The 22,237-nt window shown below is 45.0% G+C and overlaps 1 protein-coding gene across 1 annotated transcript in view; it reads left to right on the top strand.

The window, feature by feature from the left end:
* Nucleotides 1-11,340, top strand: part of MFSD2A (MFSD2 lysolipid transporter A, lysophospholipid) — a 36,058-nt gene extending 24,718 nt beyond the window's left edge. Inside the window, exons 10-14 of the mRNA XM_081871686.1 lie at nt 5,789-5,872; nt 7,147-7,259; nt 7,839-7,982; nt 8,738-8,914; nt 10,538-11,340. Coding sequence (XP_081727812.1) covers nt 5,789-5,872; nt 7,147-7,259; nt 7,839-7,982; nt 8,738-8,914; nt 10,538-10,598 — 579 coding nt within the window. The 3' untranslated portion in view covers nt 10,599-11,340. The remainder of the gene's footprint in view (nt 1-5,788; nt 5,873-7,146; nt 7,260-7,838; nt 7,983-8,737; nt 8,915-10,537) is intronic.
* Nucleotides 11,341-22,237: the final 10,897 nt, after the last annotated feature.

A 22,237-nucleotide genomic window follows, 5' to 3' on the forward strand; every position in this document is an offset into this window, starting at 1 on the left:
AACAAGTAATTAAAGCATTTAGAAAACAATTAAAATCAGTAGTAAGCTAAAAGGAGATTAAAACAGTGGTGTGTCTGGATGGACTTGCGTAAACAGAAATGTTTTAAGCAGGCGCCAAAAAGAGTACAGCAGAGGCAGTGAATTCCACACTAAAAAAATTATTTTATACATGTGCAGAATGAACATTGTGTGACATCCTATGTGTGGGTGTCCCAGGTTATTTTGTAAATACTCACACACGCCAATCTGTGTTGTGGAAAGCTGTAGCTTTCCAAGCTGACGAGAACTAATGGTAGAAGGAGTCTAAAATGTTATTGAGGGCTGTAGGTTCCCCATTATTCTACTTAGCTAATACTCACTTTGAATATTGGAAGGTAAAGGATGGTGCCTTTTGAAAAGGCTGCTCTCCTCCTGAGCAGAAATAACTGGGCAGTTGTACTCTATGACTATCCAGCTCTGTATCTGTTTAAGGCATTTTGGGGACATGTTGAAGAACTTTGATTTGGTTTGCCCAGCAACTGAACACCAAACTACCACTGAACTGCAAACCAATAGTAATTGAGGCGCATCCAGCAGTAAACCGGTCTTGAGCTGCCAGGGTGCAAAGAGACCAAGGAGTACGTGGAAGTCAGAGAACTGAGCCACGCACTCCTTGGAGAGCCACCATAGGAGCATTTAAGCTGCCTGACAATTGTGCAGGAGTTGGAGGAAGCTAAAGGATGGGCAACCTTAGGGAAGGGAAGGGAAGGGCAGTCACTTTACATGGTTCCTGGAACAGTGTGTTCTTTGTTAGGAATTTGAAGGAGGCTGTGAAAAGGGACGGAGAATAAAAGCCATGTGAGCCTTTTGTCCCAACCCGGCCATTTTTTCTACCCTTAATCATGAGAAAAAAGGAGCCTTGAGTGTTTATCGGAGAGAGGCACTGAATGAAAGGAATGGAGCCGATTTGTCTGGGAAAGCCTTTCCAGGCTGATGGATGTGAGGAGGAGGCGTGGGGGTGGGGAGCAGGCAGTGGGGGGCATTGTGTTGTGCCAGGCTAGAAAGTAAGTGAAGTGAGGGGAGAGGGAAGAACCCCCTTCCTCTCTAACGTCTTTAGGAAACACAGGGACTTGAAAGTATTTCAGGCGGTAATAGCACGGTGGGCGAAGAGGCCCTGTTCTGCTTCTCCAAGCTCACAAAGGAGTCAAACTGTGGCCTGATGCAGACACCGTAGCATAGTAAAGCCCCACCAATAACTTGCTGTCTTCCTTTTCCTTCTCCTGTGTGTCACATTTACAAAAAGGTTTGATTGCACTGGTTGCAGACAACTGTTTTGCCACATGCTTTCATCTGATGGTGTGGTAAAAAGAATAATTCCTTTGCAGCCTGGCAGCGTGGTACTGACTACCATGCAATGGTGTTGCATTTAGCTCAGGGGGGGGAGGGGCGTCTCTGTCAGCTTTCTCTGTGAAACAGCTTCAGGGTAGGCCAAATCCTGAGCGCAGTCTGGCTTTCTTTTTACCTCCTCCCCGCCCCCCGCCAATGGTCTCTGTTTTCTCATGGCTACAGAAAAACTAAAAACTTTGGGCAGGTAAAATGCTGACTTTTTGGATCTGGTACCAGTTCCAGTGATTCACTCTTAAGCCATCCTAGAAATGCAAAACACACAAAAGGAAATGGTGTCCTTTGAAGGTGCCATTGTTTCCCATATAAAGTACAGTGGTGCCCCGCAAGACGAATGCCTCGCTAAACGAAAAACCCGCAAGACGAAAGGGTTTTCCGATTTTTTAGCGGCTTCACAAGACGAATTTCCCTATGGGCTTGCTTCACAAGACGAAAGCCCATAGGGAAATCTCCGGGGACAGCGGGGAACCCTCCTCCCACCACAAGCCCCGGGAACAGAGGAGAAGCTGCGCGCCTTCTCCTCTGTTCCTGGACCTCCCACCGCAAGCCTTCAGGACAGGTCCGGCAACAGAGGGGAAGGCGCGCAGCTTCTCCTCTCTTCCCGGGGCTTGCGGTGGGAGGAGGGTTTTTCCTCCCCACCGCCGACATTCAGAACAGCCTTCTGAATGTTGGCGGTGGGGAGGAAAGCCCTCCTCCCACCACAAGCCTTCAGGACAGGTCCGGGAACAGAGGGGAAGGCACACAGCGCTTCTCCTCTGTTCCCGGACCTGTCTTGAAGACTTGCGGTGGGAGGAAGGTTTTCCTCCCCACCGCCAACATTCAGAAGGCTGTTCTGAAGGCTGGCGGTGGGAAGAAAAGCCCTTCTCCCCCGCCAGCTTTCAGAAGAGTTCCCCGCAGGGCTCTCCAAGCTGCGGATAGCAGCCTGCTGCCCCTATCCGCAGCTTGGAGAGCCCTGCGGGGAAGTCCTGCAGGGCTCCCCAAGCTGCGAATGTCTGCCCCGCGCCCCTGAAGCGGAGCGCCCCTCGCGCCGGGCAGCAGGCTGCTATCCGCAGCCTAGGCAGCCCTGCAGGAACTCTTCTGAAGGCTGGCGGCGGGAGAAGGGCTTTTCTTCCCACCGCCAGCCTTCAGAAGGCTGTTCTGAAGGCTGGCGGTGGGGAGAAAAGTCCTCCTCCCACCGCAAGCCCCGGGAAGAGAGGAGAAGCTGCGCGCCTTCCCCTCTGTTGCCAGACCTGTCCTGAAGGCTTGCGGTGGGAGGTCCAGGAACAGAGGAGAAGCGCGCAGCTTCTCCTCTGTTCCTGGGGCTTGTGGTGGGAGGAGGGTTCCCCGCTGTCCCCGGAGACCTGGTCTGAAGGCGGTCTCCCTAGGAACGCATTAATTGATTTTCAATGCATTCCTATGGGAAACCGTGCTTCGCAAGAAGAAAAACTCGCAAGAAGAAAAAACTTGTGGAACGAATTAATTTCGTCTTGCGAGGCACCACTGTACTTCTGCACATTAATGGTGTGTTTGTAGAGGAGGTGCTGTGCCTTGGACTATACCATTTCAAACAGGAAGACAGGAGATGATAGATCTAGATAGATAGATGATATAGATATAGATATTCACCACATTGCTAAAAAAACAAGGAAGTTTCTTTTCTTTTAAAATGACACGTTCAGGAACATGCATTACTGAGGCCTCATCCATATTATACATTTAAGACAGTATTGCACAACTTTAAACAGTCATGGATTTCCCCAAGGAATCTTATAGGTGCAGAGAGTTGTTAAGCTCTGGGAGGGGAATGAGTCTTATTCCTCCCACAGAGTTCCCAGAGCGGTTTAACAAGCAAATCCCTCTTCCCAGGGAACTTTGGGAATTGCAGCTCTGTGAGGGGAATAAGAGTCTCTTAACAATTCTCAGCACCTATGAGAAACTAGTCCTCAGGATTCTGGGGGGTGGGGTGGGGTGGTGTAACCATGACTATTAAAAGTGGTGTGATACACTCATTCTGCAGAACAGTTCCTAAAGGAAATTGCTGGTTTTGAAGTTAAGCAGGGGCAGCATATGTAGCACACCCACCTGGAGCTGAACAGGATGAATTGGATGTTTTGGAGAGGTTGGAGATGAATGTTAGAGAAGTGAGTGGGGAAAACCTGATCCATTTGCATTCAAGGAGCCATTACAAACCCTGCATGGAATGCTGAGTGTGTGTCCGGGCCGTTGTGGGGGAATAAAATGAACAGGGCTCTGGACTATTTGAAGAAGAGCTCTGAATATTTTGGAGTGGAGGGAGGCGCTGGTAAGAAAGGGCCTTGATGTATCTGAATACCAGGTGGTGACTCTCAGTGCCGTGTGTGTGTGTGTGTGTGTGTGTGTGAGAGAGAGAGAGAGAGAGAGAGAGACAGACAGACAGACAGACAGACAGACAGACAGACAGACAGACAGACATGTGGCCTCTATAAGGCAGTCCTGAAAGTATGGTGTTTATTTTTATGTTTTCAAAAAGCTTCTGCTTAATCGGTGTGTGGTCTCCTGCAGTTTTACTGTGTTAATTTGACTTGGCTAGCATATTCATTCCTATTCTTTCCTCCCCACCCAAACCATGTGGCCTGGGCATTTGCAGCAAATTCATAGTCTGCTTATCTAGTGAGAGTTTAGGCCACCCACCCTTTCCCACCCTTTTTTAAGGACCTCGTGGCCAAGTCAAAATTGAGGAAGAAAGTAAAAATTAGTCTTATTTTAGAGCCGTGCAAGTTCAGGAAATAGTGTGTGTTCCTAAACATGGGAGGGGGTGTTCATGGGCTCCAGCCCAATGACCTGCAGTACTTCCCCATGCTCCCCCCCCCCATATGCCCCTTGCCCAGCGAGATCACACACAGCTGTCTTACAGAACAGCCTTTGCCGGCGTAGTGCCTTCCAGATGTTTTGGAGCACAAATGCCATAGAACGAGAGGAGTTGTAATCCAAAGCATCCGAAGGGTGCCAGGCTGGCAAAGGCTGTTCCGTAATCACTCCACCAAACCTGCCTTTTTCCATTAAGCCTTTGGCTTAAACCCTTTAATCCTTTTGACTGTAACCAAACCCAAGTGCTGTCCTGGCAAAGGGAGGAGGACATGGACCTGTGTCACTTTTTTTGCTTATGGAACTCTGTATAAATTTCAGCGTCCACAGCTGGAGCTGTATTATATAATAATAATTTGTAGCACCATCTCCCTGTGGTGTTTTGAGACAGTGCTGCTGAGAGGGGATGAGAGAGGATGGATGAGGGGCTGTGCTTGTCCTCAGTAGGATATTCAAGCTTCCCTTAGTTGTAGCCACATGCTTAGCTTTGCTGGATGCCGCCGGCGGCTGTGACCTCAACCCCTCATTGCGTGTCCCTTAGAGAGGGGTGTGGAGCATGTTCTGTCATTCTCATGGCCAGCTCTCTTGGCCAGACTCCATCCAGTTCACGCCCCCTTTGCAGAATCAAAACTTACGTCAATCCCTGTTAAGTAACAGTCCGGAGGACCCTGCCACCCTTCATTTCTCCTCTCCTCTTTCCCCTTTCTGACTGCATAGGAACGTAGGGGCGTGTTCTTGACATGCCACCAACAATTCCTGTCCTGTCCTAAGAAGAGGCAAAGGCAGAGACGCTGCCCTGAGAGGAACTTTCATGAGGAAAAGGAACTTGACACTGGCTGAGTTCTTGTTGGGAAACTCGGTGCTTTATAAGCCTTGCGGAATTCTGGCATTGTTGCTATAGAACGCAGAAATAAAGAAAATCACCAGACAATCAAATCTAGCGCACAGGGGGCCACTTTATCTAAATTCTGTAACTCGGTATTTGAACGAATTGTATTATAAATTGGTATTGTTAAAATGAGGCTATTATTGGACTTTAATTGAAAACTAATAAACAGTTATTATAAAAAAGGAAGGGAGTTTCAGGCGTAAGGGGGCAGTGAAGGAGACTGGTTATGATTGTTTGAGAACAGGAGACTATGGTGGGACAGCTGAGGATAGAATTGGCATTTGTGCTGGCTATGAAAGAAGCCAAGGAGCTGGTGCAGCCATTTGTAAATGGGTATCATGTAACCTGAGCATGTTTTTTGCCCTGCCATTATGTGACTGCAGGCATTCCTAAAAGAAAAATCTCCCATGATGATAACCTGCCCTGGGGTCCTTAGCTATGGTTGCTGTCAGAACATTTCCCCTTCTTTCTGTGCATGCTTATGAACGAACTGTGGATTCCATACGCATGATTGTGTTTGGAATCGGGGGTTTAAGTCCAGGTTAATCAATGCCACATCCAAGTGTGTGATCTTGCATACATAGTGCCTGAGGCTCCCGCAGAGCTCCCTTGGAGAGGCTGTTGCAAAGGCTGACTCTGGCTGACTCGAGTAACAACTCTTCCTCCCATCCCCTTCTTGTTGCTCTCTTGCAGCTCTCTGCCACTCTTACCATCCCCTTTTGGCAGTGGTTCCTCACTCGCTTTGGGAAGAAAACGGCCGTCTACATTGGAATCTCGGTGAGTGAAAAAATCTCCAAGGGGAAGCACAAAGCCGACTTGAGGTTTTGTGCCTGTTGCCAAGCCATGCAGGGAAACGTAGTGCACAGAGCAGGTCTTTCCACTTGGCGCTGCTAAGCCTACAACAGCGAGGAAACCACACGGCCCAAGTGGTCTGCCAAGCAGCTTCTCAGTGAGCTGGTCTAGATCTTGATAAAACTATTAGGTCCAAGAACTGAACGTGCCATGGAATTATGGGTAAACACTATGGTTTTCAAAGGTTTTCTCTAGAGGGCTGTTAGCGGTGCAGTGTTAGCTCTGTGTGTTTTCCTCTCTGAGATGGCTGTTCTGCAGCAGATCTAAGGCCTATTGACAGTACAGGACTTGGGGCCTCATGTGGCCCCTTTACTTTTCCCCAGAACAAGGCTGTGGAAAGGCCTTGTCATGGAGGAACAGACCTCATGTGCTTGAGGCCTACTGACATCATAGTGTTGGGCTGTACCTGCTACTTTCTTCCTGTAAGTTACTAAGTCTATTCACAGGGCTGGGCTACATTGCAATTGGCCTACAAATCAAGAAATGCAGTCTTCTCACATCTTTTGTGATGATTATGTTCTGGGGATGGCGTGGATACCCACAAATGCTTATAGACATACCACCTCCTTGGAACCCCAGTCTTGCTTTCCTGAACCAGCACACCATGTGAGTCTTAGAAACGAGCAGAGAGCTTTTAAGTGCTCTGCTTTGCTTACCAGACGCTAGGAGGCTTTCCGATATCTTGCAAGACCCTCCCAGAGCCCGAGAATGAGCTTCCCAGAGCCTGGTAAGCAAGGCAGAGAGCTTAAAAGCTCTTTCTGCACCAGGAGAACTCTGTGCAAAAAGAACTTTTAAGCTCACCAGTTTTTGCACATTTAATTTGTTCAATTTTAACCAGTTGGCCATCAACCGTGTAAAGCTGAAATTGCATAAATTAAACACATGTAAGTTGTGAGGTCTGTATCAATATTAGCCCACCTTGTTCCTTTAATATATATTATATTATATTATATTATATTATATTATATTATATTATATTATATTATATTATATTATATTATATTATATTAATTAATATATATATTGCAGGTATTGCAGGTATATAAATGAATATTTGTATACTGTTTTCAAGTTGCAAACAATTAAAGCCTAAACTATCAAGTTTTTTTAAAAAAATAAATCTTTATCCACTGTGTCTTGAGCCAGTGAAAACCTTCAAATGATTATCTTTTTGACCATTTCCTTTCTTGATTCCACAGTCTGCAACTCCTTTCCTCCTCTTGATCATAATCATGGAAAGTAACCTTATTATCACCTATATAGTGGCTGTTGCAGCTGGAATCAGTGTCGCTGCTGCTTTTCTTTTACCCTGGTAAGTGTGTGTGTGTGAGAGTGTGTGTGTGTTTAGTAAACATAGTACTGTGTTTTCAGTGCTGAAAGCAAATTATGCTTCTACACACACACCCCAATAACTCCTATGTTATGTTGAAACTCCCAACTCTATGTTGAAGTGCGGGTGGCAAATAATGGGGCAGCTCCAAAACATGTTTTTCTGGTTATCATTGAGTGAAAAAGTGTGATTTGTAATTTAGGGATGCCATATTTCAGAGAGGGAAAATCCAGTGATAAATGTTGTTGAGCTTTTTGCAAAATCTCAAAAAAATTTAATTTTCTTGACCTATTTTTTAGGAAATTTGCCCAAAACAAGTCCACTTCCAACATGGGTTACCATACGTTCAGGTTTCCCCGGACATTTTAGCAATTTCTGGAAATTCCCCCCCAGACACTATTTTCGGCAACTGAATCCAGGATATGTCCAGGAGAACTCGGACGTATCGCAGCCCTATGTAACTGGACATCTTACTTCTTTGTTGTAACCTCCAGTTTGGAAGCTGAGGACAATTGGGGAGAATGAAATGGTACTGACTGGTTTGCTTCTCTCTCCATTTAGGTCCATGTTGCCAGATGTCATTGATGACTTCAACCTGCAGCACCCAGATTCCACTGGCCACGAAGCGATTTTCTTCTCCTTCTACGTCTTCTTCATCAAATTTGCATCTGGGGTGTCTCTGGGGATCTCCACACTCAGTTTAGAGTAAGTCTTTGTCTGCCTGTCTCTTTCTCCCCTCCCCTTTTTTAGATTTGGTGGTGTATATATAGCAGAACACCATCATTTGAAGCATTATTATTTTTACCCTACTCTTCAGCCGAAAAGGCTTCCAGAGTGGCTTTGTTTGAATAAAAGCAAAGCCAATCCCTGCCCTTACAAACTAAAAAGATACTATGCAAGAGGAAATGGGGAATAAGAAGAAGACTATCAGATGCCAACACAATTTCTTTAAAATTGCATGGTAGTTTTCGTCATGATGGCTGGAATGGGGACATTTTAGGGAGAGGAGGATCCTGATGGATCTACTGGAGAGCTAGTGAGATCCAGTGTCTAGAATGCATCACCTGGGAGCCCTGGAATACCTGGGCTTGAAGCTCTGTGTCACCATTAATTTCACATACCTGTGTGCTGCATTAGGCAGTTTGTTCTGTCTTAGTTGCAGTTTGCCTTCTCTAAAACAGAGATTTAACTCACTAGGTTGTTCAAAGAAGTTACGGGGGCTGTAGCAGGAGTGTATGTTAAAAAGAATGTTAAAATTCTGTGCCCAGGCAGCCCAAGAAAAGAGTTATGAAACCTGTTTTGTGTGTAGGTTTGTTTATTGCAATTTGGGCCAATTTGCATAATTTATTATTTTGTTTAATTTATTCTGGTTTTGTTAACCTGGCGGTGTGGTAAGGAGCGACACAGGGCTGCTGGACACTTTACTCAGCCATCATAACGGTTCTTTTTTTGGTGTGTAGTTTTGCTGGTTATAAGACCCGGGGGTGCTCCCAGCCAGAGGAGGTGAACTTGACCTTGAAGATACTGGTGTCTGCTGCTCCTGTGGCTTTGATCATCCTTGGCCTGCTCCTTTTCAAGCTGTACCCCATTGATGAGGAGAGGCGACGGAAAAACAAGAAAGCCCTGCAGGATTTAAGGTGAGACCCCAGATGGCCACTTGGGGCGGGGCAGGGGCGAGTGCACCTGTAACTTGGCAGAGTTGAGCAACTATCAGACTGGGACGTTTCTCATGGGATGGGCTATCACCCCCTAGCCAGTAGTTGCAGGAGAACATTCCCTTGCAGGGAGGCTGTTGGCTCAGGAGCGATTGCCACAGATGCTATGCCTCCTTGATCCCTTCTGAACAAAAATGCTCACTGTAGTCTCATAGGCTGAGCATGGGAGGGGCTCCGAAGAAGGATGGCTTGCAAAGGATCTGGAATCCCGTGTCTGTGTGAAGCTGCAGTTAAGGGGAGAGTGTGATCTCATGTTCCATTCAGAATCAGGAAGAATCCCCCCACCCACAGAAAACACCACTCTTTCAAAATTCCCCGTGTGTGGCAACGGGTTCAAATCCTGCAAGGACAGGTGGCTCTTCCTCCAGATGACCCTTTCCGTTTATTGCCAAAACTTAAAATAGAGCAGGCGTTTGATGGCCCTGGGACAAATGGGTGTCTAGTTTCTCTGATGCAGCACTCCATGGCAGGGTGTAGAGAGCTAAATATAAAATGCTGAGTGATCCTGAATGTTGGCCCTTTATGCACAAATCACTGCTTGGCTTCCTGATAGTTCTGTCTTCACTTGCTGGGATTCCTGACTGTTTAGAGTTGCCTCGAGTACCTCTTTTACTCCAAGATTAGTGGTGGCACGTAACTGCCTGATAGTTCAGAAGTGGGGGTAGCTCTAGTTCAGGGATAGGCAACTGGTGACCTGTGAGTCGCAGTGGCCCACCAACCAGACTGTTTTCCTCTATTTCTGAGTCCTTTCCAATACTGCGAACCTCTTTCATTCCCCAGAGGGAGGGACATTTGTCACATAAGCAGCAGGCTGTGCCTTGCATTCCCTGTCGAGCCTGGAAGAGGGCACCAGGGGTGTCATGAGCTGCGTCTTAACAAGCAACCTGCATCTTCATAATGGGACAGAAGCAGTAGCAGTCCCTGCTGCTTCCCAGAAGGTAAAAGAGGAGGGACGAGGCAGAAGCAAGGTCAGCATAGTGCAAACACACAGGAGCTCTGGATTGGGTACTGACCTCGCCTTGCCTGGTACACACCAAACCTTCAAAGCACCCCCAAAAAGAATCCTGGGAACTGTGGTTTACTCCTCACAAAAGCATAATTTCCAGCAACATTAACAAACTACATTTCCCAGGATTCCTGGGATAGGGTGTGTGCTTTAAATGTATGGTGTGTACACAGCTGGAGGACACTTTTGCCTCTGGCAGCAACACCTAATCCCTGCTTGGAAACTTAGGAATTCATCATAGTTCTATGACAATTGTTCCATCAGTGGAAGCATGTTGGCTTACCAGATGGAACAATCTCCCCTCTCCTCCCCTCATGCACTGTTCTGGGTTTCCCCCCCCCCCCCACACACACACAACTCAAGCTGGGAGGATGGGGGGAAGCCCTATTGCACTAGCAGAAGTCCTGGCATGGGCTTCCACTAGCAGGACTCATTAGTTGAATGCAGCTCTTACAGCTGCAATCTGTGTGCCTACTGCAAACCTGTTTGTTTGTGTGTGTGTGTGGTTAACATATATTTTCCTTCTTTTACTTCCCCAGAGATGAAGAAAACAACAGTAGCACCGAATCGGACTCCACAGAGCTGGCCAGCATTGTTTGACCTCGGCTTGCCTTGGTTTGCTGTTTACACACTGGGATCCTTTGAAGGTGGGGAGGGGCTGCCACGGGGCCATCCGCTGTGCAGGAGGGATGCTGACTTACTTCCTTGAGGGAGTGCTCTATGACGTCCTTCCAGACTTCTCTGGAGAGCAAACACTGGTACATGCTACGTGGAATTGAAGGAGCACCAACTGCATCTGCATGCAGGGCAATGTGCAGTACTGCAGGAACATATCTCTTGATGGAATAAGTGCGCCACCATTGTTATTTATTTTTACATTTATTTTTTGAAAAACACCTTTTGAGCAGTCACTTTCTTTGGGTGTGCTTCGTGCTGCCTCTAATCCGCCTGATACCAATGGCATCAAATGTGGTAAAGAAAATTGCAGAACTGTTAAGGGTCTCTCTCCCCCCCCCCTTTTTTTTTTTATAAAATTTTATCTTGCCACGGACCCGGATGGTGCTTGTTGGTGTACATTACACCATTGGCATGACCTTGCCAAACACAACCTCGTACTGTTCTCAACTGTAAATAAGACACAACTAATGTTGAAGCATCCTGTGCTGGTGCTATTTATGTACATGTGTATTTATATATACAGAGAGCCTAATTAATAAAAATAACTTAATTATTTTGTAAATATAAAACTGCTATGTTTACCTATTTGTATATATCTGTACAGAAAGAAGACAATGGACCTATTAATATTAATTTACATTAAAATGCAAATGTGTCACCTGTACTTGTTATGACTTTCCCTAAAGAACAACTGAAACTGGACAAATTGTTATTTAACTAGTATAGCTTTGGGTACTTTGATTGAATTGCATCATTGACCAAGGGTGCCTTTAGACAAATAGTTGTTTGCCAGATGTCAACATCTGCTCTGAAGCTTCAGGTTCAAACTTTCCCTCAGCACGCCCAGAGTTTCTCAAGAGAAGAACTAAAATATTGCAGCAAGGAGCTGGGTCAAGGGGCCATGGAGAGGTTTTTGTATTTTATCACCCCCCACCCCAGTCAGACTCCATACCTGAGGGACTAATCACTAGCGACTCCCCACCCCCCAAGTGACACTAGGCTTTCTGGTTTAAAGATGATGAACCAGAAGAAAAAGCAGGGGCTTTGGAGTTGTGCATCAGCAGCAGAGGGTACCTGGACAGAATCATAGAATCATAGAGTTGGAAGAGACCACAAGGGCCATCGAGTCCAACCCCCTGCCAAGCAGGAAACACCATCAGAGCACTCCTGACATATGAAGATTGAGCTGGCAAATGGGATCACCTGTTTGCCACTTTATTTCTATTTAGAAGACAGTAAATGCTGGTGGCGCTGTGGTTTAAACCACTGAGCCTCTTGGGCTTGCCGATCAGAAGGTCGGCAGTTCAAATGCCCATGACGGTGTGAGCTCCTGTTGCTCGGTCCCTGCTCCTGCCAACCTAGCAGTTCGAAAGCACACTAAAAAGTGCAAGTAGATAAATAGGTACCGCTCCGGCAATAAGGTAAACAGTGTTTCCATGTGCTGCTCTGGTTTCGCCAGAAGCAGCTTAGTCATGCTGGCCACATGACCCGGAAAAACTGCGGACAAACACCAGCTCCCTCGGCCTGTAAAGCGAGATGAGCGCCGCAACACCAGAGTCGTCTGCGACTGGACTTAACAGTCAGGGGTCCTTTACCTTTACCTTTTTAAATATACACTGGCATTTACACATATAAAGTTTGCATGTGCAAATTTGTGTCCTTTTTGGGGGGACAGGGTGTAAGTCACTCTTCCAGCAAAGCTACCTTTTCTATTGAACCAGGCCTGGCATTGGGCTATCAAGTCCAGTTCTGGTATAGGGACTGGCTGAATCTCTAAGCAGAACAGGGAATGTCTGTCTGAAAGCTGCTTCCTTGTGAACTCTGCAATTTGCACATGAGCCTACAATTCTTGCACGTGACCCTGACATCCATTTTAGGTACAGATAGGTAGCCGTGTTGGTCTGCCATGGTCAAAACAAAATAAAAAAATTCCTTCCAGTAGCACCTTAAAGACCAACTGAGTTAGTTCTAGGTATGAGCTTTCGTGTGCATGCACACTTCTTCTGAAGAAGTGTGCATGCACACGAAAGCTCATACCTAGAACTAACTCAGTTGGTCTTTAAGGTGCTACTGGAAGGAATTTTTTTATTTTGTTTTATCCATTTTAGGGTCTTTTGACACTGAGAGCTGGGTGTGTCCTAAAACTGGCACATTAAAGATTTATGGAGTAAAAATAATACATAAGAAATTACCAATTAATCAAACAAGTAAAAGGGAATGGGCATCTTTATTTAAAATATGTGAAACAGAAGTGAAGTGGCATGGGCTTTCATAGTTTTAAAGGAATTAACATTCAATATACCAACATAGAAACATGTAAACTTAGTAAGGGGCTGAGAAGGGCAGAGCAAGAAAGAAACTAGGAATTGGGGCCGGGGGAATTGGCTGGAGGTAGTATCGAAAGGAAAGTAGATGCTGACTTGGGCCACTTTAGATAAAGAAGAGGAGGTTTTTAGAGGAAGCAGGGAGTTTTGGTTGTGATTTTATAGGGTGTTGGGGAGGTTTTTAAGGCAAGAATCAAAAGCAATCAGAAGACTTGGCTAAAGGAGGTCCTTTAAGTGGAAGTACCTGAGATTGCATTTGGGACCGTCTGTATGCAGAGCAAGTCCTCTGCCAATGAACAATGGTCCCTTATCCAGTGTAGAAGTAAACTAGCTATAAGACTGAGCAGGCCACCTCCTTCTGCCGGCCTCCAGTCTCTTACTTTGGAGTACTGGAATGTCTTAATCCAACCCCCCATTAATGTGCTGGTGTGTTCACTTAACCCTTTGACACTCTCTCAGCGCAGGCCTTCAGGTTTCCAACAAAGCTCCTATTCTTCGAGATGCTCGTAAAATACACACGCACACCCCAATGCCATTAAAGCTCCGGTTGCTGAGATTCCAGGCTGTGCCCTAGCTAGAAATGGGGGAGAGGCTGGGAAGAAATCCCATGAACCTGACCTTGTGCTGACACAAGACACTTCTACAACCCTTATCCAAACGAAACAAATGACTGATTGGATCCTGTGGAACAGCCTCTGGAGGCAGGTTAGATTTATGGTTTTTATGGTTACTGAAGGGGTGAAGGTCAGGTCCTCTTCTTTTGATTGCAAAGCAGGAAGTTTGGGCTGTGGTTTTGAAATGGAGGCAAGTCATTTGTTATGCGCCTGTTAAGAACTGGGGGGGGGGGGTCGGGTCGCTGAGAAGGATGAGATGGGACAGTTGACATCATTAAGAAACACAGCGAGAGAGAGAATCTTGCTCTTTCTCACAGCCTGAATGAGAGCTAGCCTGTGCATATTTTATGCTTTTTATTTAAAAAAAAATCCTAATGAGTCAACACCTTGCACCAACTTATTCAGCTGGCATCTCTGGGCAGCTGCCAAGGCTCCAGTGCCCATTGTGCGGGTTCATGGCCAGTCCCTGACCCACAAAGATGGAGAAGGAGGAACAGCAGCTGCTGCAGGCTCATCTCTGGGGTCAGTAGTGAGGACCAGATCTCCTCCAGTGGGTCCTTGGCACCACACCCCCTTCTCCCCATCCATCACATAAGACTTTACACGCCATGCATTTAAAGCACACACGCAAAAATCCTGGGAACTGTAGTTTCTTAAGGGTGTTGGGAATTGCAGCTCTGTGCAGAGTAAACGGTAGTTCCCAGGATTTGGGGGGATTGGGAAAATGTGTTTTAAATGCATGCACCTGTAGAGCAGGAATGAAGAAGCAGTAGCCCTCCATTGTTGTTGTTGTAGTTTAGTTGTTTAGTCGTGTCTGACTCTTCGTGACCCCATGGACCAGAGCACTCCAGGCACTCCTGTCTTCCACTGCCTCCCGCACTTTGGTCAAACTCATGTTCGTAGCTTTGAGAACACTGTCCAACCATCTCGTCCTCTGTCGTCCCCTTCTCCTTGTGCCCTCAATCTTTCCCAATGTCAGGGTCTTTTCCAGGGAGTCTTCTCTTCTCATGAGGTGGCCAAAGTACTGGAGTCTCAGCTTCAGGATCTGTCCTTCCAGTGAGCACTCAGGGCTGATTTCCTTAAGAATGGATAGGTTTGATATTCTTGCAGTCCATGGGACTCTCAAGAGTCTCCTTCAGAACCATAATTCAAAAGCATCAATTCTTTGGCGATCAGCCTTCTTTATGGTCCAGCTCTCACTTCCATACATCACTACTGGGAAAACCATAGCTTTTACTATATGGACCTTTGTTGGCAAGGTGATGTCTCTGCTTTTTAAGACGCTGTCTAGGTTTAAGATGCAGACTTCTTTTAATTTTGTGACTGCTGTCACCATCTGCAGTGTGCTAACTGTTCACGGAAACTTCCAAAGGCCATCCCTACTCTCCCTTTCTTAGGGTCTTTCTTTTTAAACCTGGCAGCCCTTCAAACAGAGGACGCCTTCAAATAAAGGCCTAATTTATTTTTCCACTAGTGAGGGAGATGGGCAAAACCCCTAAGCAAAACATAAGACAGTGCAATATTTCTGCCCAGAAGACCCAGTTCAACAGGACTTACTACCAGGTAAGTGTGTATAGGATTGTGGCCTGAAGCACTGCCTGCTTTCTGCTGAAGTCCTACTCAGCCAGCCTCTGAAGGTTCACCTGGCATCACCCATATCCTTTCAAATAACCATAGCGGCTAGAAACTTGCTCTTTACAGAAGGGGAAAAGAGAGAGATGAACAGGGTGCTAAATTCCATTCACTGTACTTAAATGTGACATATGTTTTCAGGGCAATAGTGGAATGCATCAGAATCTCTTGACACTGAACCCAGGCAGATTAATTAATGTTTGGTCAGCTGGTCCTGTGCTTAGGCATGCATGCTGCATGTGGGTGAGTAGGTTCATCTGGTCCAGGGTTGCTAGTGCTGGCTGTCTGGAGTCATGAAGGAACAGTCATTCCCAGCCCTGTGTTTCGGGTGAGCGTCAGAGTGGATGGTGTCCCCCCAACAAGAGGCTGCTGAGGAGGCAGCAGAACCAGTCTCCAAGGAATGTGCCACAGCTGTTGCTGACACTGTGGTGGCGGCGGCAGCAACAACAGTGTGTGGGTAGATCTTATAGGTCAGATCTGCTGCCCCTGTGGATCATGCTGCCTAAGGTGGTCACCTCACCTTGTCTCATGGGTGGGCTGGCCCTGCCTATGCCATACAGTTGTACTTTGGCTCCCAAACGTCTTGGAAGTCGAATGCTCCAGCTCCCAAACGATTGAAAACCAGAAGTGAGTATTCTGGTTTTTGAACTTTTTTTGGAAGTCGAATGTCCGGCGCAGCTTCCGCTATTGTCTCCGGCATGTCTGCACAATCAGGAACCAATTGGAAGCCGCGCCTTGGTTTCCGAACTTTTCGGAAGTCGAACAGACTTCCAGAATGGCTTCTGTTCGACTTCCGAGGTTCTTCTTTAAAAGTTATCCAGCTGAACTTGATTTCTAGATATTTGGATAAGTTCTCCAATTGAACTTGGATTCTAGATATATATTTTTCCAGTTGAACTTGAATCCTGGTCCTCTGTCCTCACAAGACAGTGGGGAAAGCTCTAAAGGCTGCATCCTTAGCCCCATTTTCTGGCAACCCTTGAGGCAACATTTCCCATGGCCCAAAAGTTCAGAAGGGTAACATGAGCCTCAGCAGAGCACAATTCTTGGAGGTGGATGGGAAGGGTGCACAGATGATGACTCATGCGCTGTTTGAATGTTGAACAAAGCGAAGGGGCTGGAATGAGGAGGGGGTTAAAAGCGACAAAAGGGATTATCCCTCAGATGGAAATGCTAGACTGGCCTCCAGATAAAGAGTGAAAAGTAGCCCTAGCTGGGCCAAAAGGAACAGGGCAAAGCCATTGGCCTATGCTAATCAAGGAGCTGAGGCAAATCCTTCAAGACTGGGGTACATCGAGCAAGACGAGTTGACAGGCCAGGGGGCCATTGTGCGGGGTTGTGGGTGGCTCTTTTGCAACTGAAAGTGGCCTTGTTTTGCAGCCAAGGATGATAAGCGTATCAGGACTTTTCTCTCTCTCTTTTTTAGGTAGGAAAACTGGGAGTCTCTTCATCCATTAGGAGTGAGCTGATTGATGGCAGCAGATGCCGATGCGCTGGCAAGCCAGAGAAGGGCTAATTTCTCAAAACAAAGGCAAGTGGAAGTCAGGGAGCTGCTTTGAGAAGGGCTCCTGGCATGGGAAAAGAATCAAAAGGGAACTCCCTCCACACCAGTTGAGCGGCTGGGCGGAACGAGGGGACAAAGGCAGCGATGGAAATGCCTTGTTGAATAGGCCAAGGCAAGCCAGGGGTCTCAGAAAATAAATGCAAAGGCCTAAAATGAGCCACGACCTCCTCCCCCCTCCCCAAGGAAGGAAGGGAAGCAGCAAATGGCCCCAGTCAAGCAGAGCTGAACAGGTTGGAGGAAGCAGGCTAGGAAGCAAATGCATGAAAACATACGGTAATTGGAGGCATGCATGAAAGTGATTGCTCAGGGACACCAGTCATCTTGTTTCGCCAATTATTTACAAGTTGGGAGTGGATCATGCTCTCTCTCACACTTTGGATATTTTACCAATTTCACTTGAGCGCTCTGTATATTTTGGCGGGAGGGGATTTCTATGAAAGCTTATGCTACCATCAATTAATTTCTTAGGCTTCAAGGTGTTACAAGACTTTTGCTGCCAGAAACTAACATGGCTATATAAAGTGGGCTCAGTTTTTTAAAAACCAAAACAGAAAGGAGGTGTTGAGACTATCTGCATATTTGGCAAACTTAGGGATGCCATGTACCCAGAATTTCCCAGACATAGCCAGTATTCAGCCCTCATAAACAGGGTCTGAGCAGAAATCATGGAAATGTCCAGCAGCCCATGTCGATTTTGACGAATTTCACAAAAAATAGCTCAAAAATTCTTTTCTTTTTTTTTAGATTTCTCTAAAAAATAGAGATCACAGTTTTTACAGTTTTCTGGATTTTCACTTTTAGAAATACTACAACTCTAGACAAACTGAGATCTGAATGTACAGTGTTAATTCTGTCATGCAACAGGAAGCTATCACTCTGCTTTGAAACTCATTTTTAAAAGAAAAGCCTGGCTAGCTTATCAGAAACCTTTTAACTGAATAAAAGAAATGCCTGAAGTAACTGATATTATCGTTTGAAGTTTTGTTTCTTCTGTTATATTTATTCCAAGACCCATTTATCCTAAACAGAACCCAATAAGGAAGACATGTATGTAAAAAAAAATATTTTAAAAATGTGATCCCATTAAGATACTGAGATGAAATTAAATTTTGTAACTTAACGTTAAAATTTTAAATAAGTCCATCATGTACTATATCATATTAAAGCCCATGTTCTGAAGAGATTTGTATCATTAGTTTTGAAATATCTCAATTCTGGGCTGAGTTTTTAAGGTTTTTATATAGTCTGGGAAGGCCAAAATTGTCAATTTTTTGAAATTTCAAACCCTTATAATTCAAAAACGAGATGAGATAAAAAAAATAGATTTAAACTGAGTTTTGATCATTCAGTAAGTGTACAAAATTTTTAGACAATTGGATGACATGAAGTAAAAAATCAATTAAAACTTGGATCACTTGGTATGAGATAACCCTTGAATTTTGCCCAGAAATGCAACAATGATCAGTGATGTTTTGACACAGGTGAAATAGGTTAAAACTCATACGTCCAAGTTAGTATTCTGACTGCTGTGTTCTAAACAAACTGAAGTTTCCAAATGGTTTTTAAGGCGAGCTCCATGCTGCTATAGTCTAACCTAGATATTATGAGAGCATGAATGAACTTTGTATAATATGAATACAGAATATATTGACAGCCCAAATACGCCACATTTACTCATTAGTCCCGCTGATTTCTCCATAGCTCACAAGGGAGTAAAGATAAGATTGCTGTTATGGCTTGTCATTAGAGCAACACTATATATTATAACTCAAGGGCTACCTATAAGGAAGAATCAGAGATGGGATGGGGGTTTTATAAGGAAGATTTAGGTGCCAAAGGCTCTTGTCATAACTCTGGGCTCTGGCCATTCTTCAGTCATATTACCCACACCCAGCATGAGTAGGAAGATGAGAAGGGCATCGCAGTGGAGAACTGGAATGGAGAAAAGATTAAGCTGTCCAACCAAAAAAAACTCATAATTTTTAAAATTCTGAGCCAGCTGCAAGTTTTGAACAGCAGTAGAGGGGTAAATATCTCTTTAGCTTATGCTGCAAAGCATTTTCTTTCTGCAAAATCCCAATTTGAAATTAAGACAGCAATTACCCTCAAAGTGTTTTATTTAAATATGACATTCACAATGCATGAGAAGTGCAAAATTCAGAAGCTACAGGCAGCTTTAATTCATACAAGCTTTTGTACAGTTCCAAAAGAGATCCAGAATAGATCCTTTGTGTGTGTGTTCTAAAAAACGGCTAGCAATTAAGCTAATATAGATAGATCAACTTAAATCAAAGACATTACTTATTTATACAGTGCATAACTAAAATATTGAATGCAGTAGACTAACACAAATTATAAAGGATAATGCATGAAACCTAAGATTCTTAGTACAGAATTCTGTTTAGAATTATTAAAACCTAATTTTCTCTTAATTGAAGCTATGACATTCTGCCATAGTATTGAATAACTGAGGACTGTAGGTAGGGTAATTGCAGCTTAAATTGCTCTTAAATTTTAGCTCAAGGTTTTATTTCCCTTATAAGGGTTTTAAATTAGAATAGGTGTAGATATTGACAGACATGTACTATCATTATTATTAAATTTGCTTAACTATGGAATTCCTCACTTCCCAAAGTGAAATGCAGGCAGCTTTGCAGTTGACAGGGAACTTGCACAGCATAAGCCCCACCAAAATGAATGAGCTGTTCTCTTAATTCTTGATTCAGTAGAGCTAGCACAATGGAAATTTCCAATAGATTGGGTTCCTTGTAAGTAGACAGGCAACCACCACCCCACCCCCGAATTGCAAAAGGACACTTTTTGGTTATAATGACCACCACTCCTCACTCACTTTCGTATTGCCATCTGCAAATATTTGGGATTTTAACCATCCACCCTTAAGAAGTTTATATCTGAGTCTTTTTTTCTCTTTTTTTCTGTATTTTCTGTAGAGAAATTATGTCAGCTGGGTTTTTTAAATGAACTGGTTCCATTCTGGCTCTTTTCGCTGGATGTCCCAATCCTATATTTAAAGCCAGTAAAAGGTTAAAAAAGAAAAAAAGAAAAGAAAAGAAAAGGTAAAGGACCCCTGGATGGTTATGTCCAGCCAAAGGCGCTCATCTTGCTTCAGGCCAAGAGAGCTGGTGTTTGTCCACAGACAGCTTTCTGGGTCATGTGGCCAGCAGGACTAAACTGCTTCTGGTGCAATGGAAACACTGTAAGCAATGAGAGCTCACCCCTTCACGGGGATTCGAACCACTAACCTTCTGATCAGCAAGCCCCAGAGGCTCAGTGGTTTAGACCACAGTGCCACCTGCATCCCACTTTAAGCCAGCCACTAGATGGAGCACTAGCTTGTGAAATGCTCATAGCATCAGTTGCTATGATGCTTTACTTTTAAATTTTGTGGAAAGATGGGATTTCTGGTTGATGTGACTTGGGTTGCTAATCCCTATGAAACTGAACAACAATAACCGCAACTGTGATTTGAACACAACAATAAACAGTTCCCTTTGAATAGGAATCTCTCCCACCATCAGGGGAGTTTGGAGCAGTTCCCAAAGTTGCAGAGGAGAACTTAGGGGCCAGCGGAGATCCTGTTGTATTTAGAAGATCTTCTACCTCCCCTAGGTTTACAAGGAACATGAGAATAAGTTTGGTTGAAGAAGCGTCTGATAGGGAAACTCTGTTGAAATATTAGGTTAGACAGCCTTAAGGATCACTCACTTTTTCACTTTCATTCTGTTTCGCTTGGTTTGCAGGCTGGATGGTTTTTTACTTTTTCTTTTTGCAGTTCACTACATTCCAAGAATTATCCACTGCTGCTGGATGGGCATCTGAGTCTGATTCTGCTGATTTCAGTGGAGGAGGTACTCCTAGGTTTTGGGAGCATTTGTTCTGATTGAGTTACATTTGATGTGGACAGTGATTTTCCATTATGCTGAACAATTAGTGCAATTGTTGCCGACTCTTCTCCTTTATCCCTCTGCTTCTCCTTCCTCTGAGTTACCTCTGTATTATATGTTAGCCTGTAAATAATAATAATAATAATAATAATAATAATAATAATACCCCACCCATCTGGCTGGGTTTCCCATCAGGCCAGGGATCTGTCTTTTGTACTCATAGTATTGTAGAGTTGGAAGGGACCATGAGGATCATCTAGTCCAACCCCCTGCAATGCAGGAATCTTTTGTCCAGCATGGGGCTCAAACCCACAACCCTGAGAGTAAGAGTCTCATGCTCTACCAGCTATCATGGGCATACTCTGCAATGCAGTGGTGGGAAGCCTCAGGCCCAGGAGCTAAATGCTTCACTGTCCCTCTGGACTCTTCCCAGGCTGCCTGAGATGCAGCAGCAAATGATGTGTCCCAACCCCAAAGTGTTGGAAAGGACCTCAATTTAGTCCAGCCCCACTATTGATGCAGGAAATCCACTGCTGCAGCATCCCTGCTAGGTGGCCTTCCAGCCTCTGCTTATTAACCTCTAAGGAAGGTAGGAGAGTCCACTATCTTCCAAGGCAGCCTGCTCCACTCTCAAACAGGTCATGCCACCAGGAAGTTCTTCCTCCTAACACTTATTCAAAATCCCCTTGATTGTAATCAGAACCCATTGCTTCCTGGTCCTCCTGTCGAGTCTAGAGCAACAGAAAATAATTCCACTTCATCATGTACATGTGACAGCCTTTCAGATAGTTGAAGATGGCTATCATATTGCCTCTTAATCATCTCCCCACCTAAACATACTGAACTCCTTTAACTTACAAAATGCCCTGCTTTTGCAAGTGAATGCAATACTAATTTGTTTTCATGGTTTGGTATTTAACGAAACTTAACATGATGTCAAACCTAGATGGAATTTGGAGAAATTATATACATGTGGGAAGGGAGTTTCACGTGGTGGAAAGGAATTAACACATTATGGGATTAAAGTGGAGCAAACCCATGAGGAACTTGAAAAGTTAGGGAAAGGAGGTTAGAAAGTCAGTACTGGGATTTGTGGGCTCATGTTACAAGGCTTGATCAACAGGAGAGGCGAATGATAATGGGTGCTTCCAGACTGGCACTATTTTGCAGAAATGTTGGTTTGCGCGATGAAGGGAGATTAAAGTACTCTGTCACCATAGCGCAACAAATCCATTTTTTAAAAAATCAGCATGCCTTTTTGCAACTATGGAGAGCCAGTGTGGTGTAGTGGTTAAGAGCGGTAGTCTTGTAATCTGGGGAACCAGGTTCGATTCCCCGCTCCTCCACATGCAGCTGCTGGGTGACCTTGGGCCAGTCACACTTCTTTGAAGTCTCTCAGCCCCGCTCACCTCACAGAGTGTTTGTTGTGGGGGAGGAAGGGAAAGGAGAATGTTAGCCGCTTTGAGACTCCTGAAGGGGAGTGAAAGGCGGGATATCAAATCCAAACTCTTCTTCTTCTTCT

Source organism: Podarcis erhardii, assembly GCF_964252035.2.
Source record: "Podarcis erhardii genome assembly, chromosome: 7".
Lineage (NCBI taxonomy): Eukaryota > Metazoa > Chordata > Lepidosauria > Squamata > Lacertidae > Podarcis > Podarcis erhardii.